The sequence below is a fragment of the Mandrillus leucophaeus genome, unplaced genomic scaffold, assembly GCF_000951045.1.
Source record: "Mandrillus leucophaeus isolate KB7577 unplaced genomic scaffold, Mleu.le_1.0 Scaffold105, whole genome shotgun sequence".
NCBI classification, from domain to species: domain Eukaryota; kingdom Metazoa; phylum Chordata; class Mammalia; order Primates; family Cercopithecidae; genus Mandrillus; species Mandrillus leucophaeus.
The window spans coordinates 896,020-899,426 of record NW_012098654.1 but is presented as its reverse complement, the minus strand read 5'-3'; the positions used below and the strand labels follow the sequence as shown (position 1 = coordinate 899,426).

General features: G+C 55.9%; 1 protein-coding gene across 1 annotated transcript in view; it reads right to left on the bottom strand.

Annotated features, from left to right (window-relative positions):
- The window catches only part of ESPN (espin), a 49,454-nt gene extending 48,289 nt beyond the window's left edge, over positions 1-1,165 (bottom strand). Inside the window, exon 1 of the mRNA XM_011981594.1 lies at positions 1,157-1,165. Coding sequence (XP_011836984.1) covers positions 1,157-1,165 — 9 coding nt within the window. The remainder of the gene's footprint in view (positions 1-1,156) is intronic.
- Positions 1,166-3,407: the final 2,242 nt, after the last annotated feature.

Below are 3,407 nucleotides of genomic sequence, written 5' to 3'. Positions count from 1 at the left end.
CACTCGTGCGACTGGGGCAGGACGCCCAGAGGTTTCTCTCTTAATTTGCCTCAAGTAACAGTGGAGACCCCAGAGCGCAGCAAAACTGGGTTCGAATTGGAGAGCCGTCCAGGTACAGACAAATTCATTCATCTGCCCAGTGACCGCTAACTGCGATTCTAGGCGCTGGCAACCCAATTTCAGAGGTGATGGGGAATGACTATCGGGACAGCATGGGCGGCCAGGGAAAAGTATCTGAGAAGGTGCAGTGGGGCTGGGTTTCAGTGGAGAGAAGGGTATTCCAGGTGGGGAGCGCGAGGACAAGGGCCCTGAGGCAGGAGCAGCCCTACCACGTCCCTGAGGGGCTCTAGGTCGAAATCCCCAGAAAGTGCAAAGAGCCCTGCCTTCCAGGGTCCCTCCAGATCCGAGAACTGCCCCCAGAGCTTCCAGCGGGGAGGGCAGGAGGGCAGGACAGGAACCACTGGTGCGCTGGGAACTCGATCTAGACGCTATGGCCTCAGGCCGCCCACAGCCGCTGTCGGGGTGGAGGGGCTTCCAGCCACACAGAAGGCAGGGATGGGAGGGATAGGGCTTATGGGGAGACGCGGGAGCGCCAGCACCCAGAGAGAGAGGGCTGAGACCCCTGCAGGGGCACAGGAAAGCACCAGAGGGCGCGGGCAGGACAGCGAATGTGTGCCAAGCCACCCTGCGGGCTCCACTGAACACCAGCCGTGGGAGCGGCTAGTGCCCAAAGGCCGCGAGGAAAAGCTGACAGAAGGTGGGGGCTACATGGCTGTGGGAGTACAGGCCGCCTATCAGCGATCTTGAAGCACCCTGTGCCCTTCCTGTCCCAACACCCACCCCCTCTGGAATCCCGTGGGGGCTTGGCCCGACCCGGGCTGAAGGTTTCACTCCGCGCCAGCTCTGGCCTGGCACAGTCAGCGCTGGAAATGCTGTAGAATGAAGGAAGCCCCTTCCAGGAACAGTGGGAGTCATAGTGCTAAACTCACAGTGCTAAACTCGGGGGCTGCCTCCGGTCCCTTCCCTGGGGCTGCCACCTAGTGGCGACCTGCGTGGTGGCCTCCCGCGCTCCCAGGTGCCCAGGTAACTGGAGCTGCTGGGCCGTGCCTAGCCAGGTGGGTTTCCAACGACTTCCACCTGGCCAGATCACCCTCACTCTCTCCATGGGAGCTGTGCCCGCTGGGATCTGGGACCCTTGCCCAGTGGTTTGCAACAAAGGGAGGGAGGAGTCATTTCCTGGCAGCCTCACTGCTGGAGCTGGCGGTGGCCAGAGCAACAGGCTCACTGCGGCCAGCGCTGTCCTCCTCTAGGTGCCCAGAGGCAGGTGTACCGTGAGGCCAGCAAGCGGCAGGGGTACTGTCGGGAAGAGGTGCTAAAATGGCTTGTCTTGGGCACCCCTCCCCTGCGCCTCCTCCATTCCAAAAGGCCCTGCAATTTGTGTTCTCCACTCCTAAGGTGGCCACCTTGGTCATGGACAAGCTCATCTAGCACATGGTTTTGTGATTTTGTGGGCCAGGTCCAGGTGATGCTTTATTGCTATTCCAGTGGGATGGGCAGATGCCCCTGAGCCCCTGCCACTGTTGCTAATGACATCTCCATTAGTGCCACATGTGAGCACCCACCCCTGCTGACCAACCTCTCAGACTCCTTTCAGGACATGACTCAAACTCACGCTGCGAGCCAGGCCCTTCCTGCCAGGCTTCTGTCAGGCTTCTGTCCTTTCCAGGCTCTCCCATGTCCACCGGGTGAACTGGGTCCTCCCCAGCAGCCCTAGGGAGCTCACGCCAGCAGTAGCACTTTTATTTTATCTGTGCTACCCACCAAGTGCCCACCACGCTTCGCATGGATATTTAATCCAGAGGTGCTGTGAGAGAGGTACAGCTATTGTTTCCAGTTTATAGCTGGGGATAATGAGGCATGGAGAGATGGGGAGGTGTTTTTTTTTTTTTGAAATGAGTATTGCTTAGTTGCCCAGGCTGGAGTGCAGTGGCGCAATCTCAGCTCACTGCAAGCTCCGCCTCCCAGGTTCACACCATTCTTCTGCCTCAGCCTCCAGAGTAGCTGGGACTGCAGGCGCCCGCCACCATGCCTTGCTAATTTTTTGTATTTTTAGTAGAGACAGGGTTTCATAGTGTTAGCCAGGATGGTCTCGATCTCATGACCTCGTGATCCGCCCACCTCGGCCTCCCAAAGTGGTGGGATTACAGGCGTGAGCCACCGCGCCTGGCCTGTTTGTTTTTTGAGATGTAGTTTCACTCTTGTTGCCCAGGCTGGACTGCAATGGCACAATCTAGGCTCGCTGCAACTTCTGCCTCCCAGGTTCAAGTGATTCTCTTTCCTCAACCTCCCAAGTAGCTGGGATTACAGGTGTCTGCCACCATGCCTAGCTAATTTTTTTATTTTTTATATTTTTAGTAGAGATGGGGTTTCATCAGGTTGGCCAGGCTGGTCTCGAACTCCTGACCTCAAGTGATCTGCCCACATTGGCCTCTCAAAGTGCTGAGATTATAGGCATGAGCCACCACGCCCAGCCTTGTTTTGTTTTTTAAAGCATTTTGGCTGAGATGACACAGATGGAAGTGGCAAACCTCACTCCCTGGCTGATCCTGCTAGGCTCTTCTTTCCTCTCCACCCAAGGTTCCCTCTGCTCACAGAACCCCCATAATCTCCTACCCTCCAGATATCAGCTTAGAGATTCTCTCCCCAGGAGGCCTTCTCTCACCCCTCTGCTGGGCTCACCCCAGCCCGCCCCAGGTTTCTCCTCAACCCAAGGGCCAGTGCACTTCCCAAGAGTAGGGACCGGGGTGGAGTGTATCCTTACTGTATCCTAGGTGGCCAGAGCTCCCCTAAAGCCTGCACCCGACACTTGCCCACCTAGCTGTCTTTAATGCTCCTCTGATTCCAGACCACTCCTTCCAAGTAACCAGTAAAACCTGAAAATCCTTGAGTTGAAGATAACTGTGGGTTACTTGGTTAAAGTCCTTTACGCAATGGGAGAGTGGAGGAAGAAATATTTTTAACTGGGGGTAACTGGCAATGGAAACGATGTTTGCTCCCCTGCCATTCAGTCTTCAAATGGTGGTCCACAAGCCTGGAGGGGGATATTCTAAGGGGAGCCTCCTCCTTCAGCCTTTTTCTCCCAGGAGCTAGAATCAGTCCCTTCCCAAGATGCAGATGCTGCAGGCGGACTTGTGGGTGCAGAACTGAGTCAGTCAAGCTAAGTGGCTTGGGCTGGGGATGAGAGGGAAAAGATCCACAGAGTTTTTTAGGCGCTTAAAGAACAATTCACTGTCTTGGGGGAGGCCTATGGAGGCAAATTGGCCTCAACCATGGAGAACAAGGTCTCAGGTTCCTCCAAGCCCTGCTGGGCCAAATATCTTGAATGATTTATTCTCACTTGTTACAAC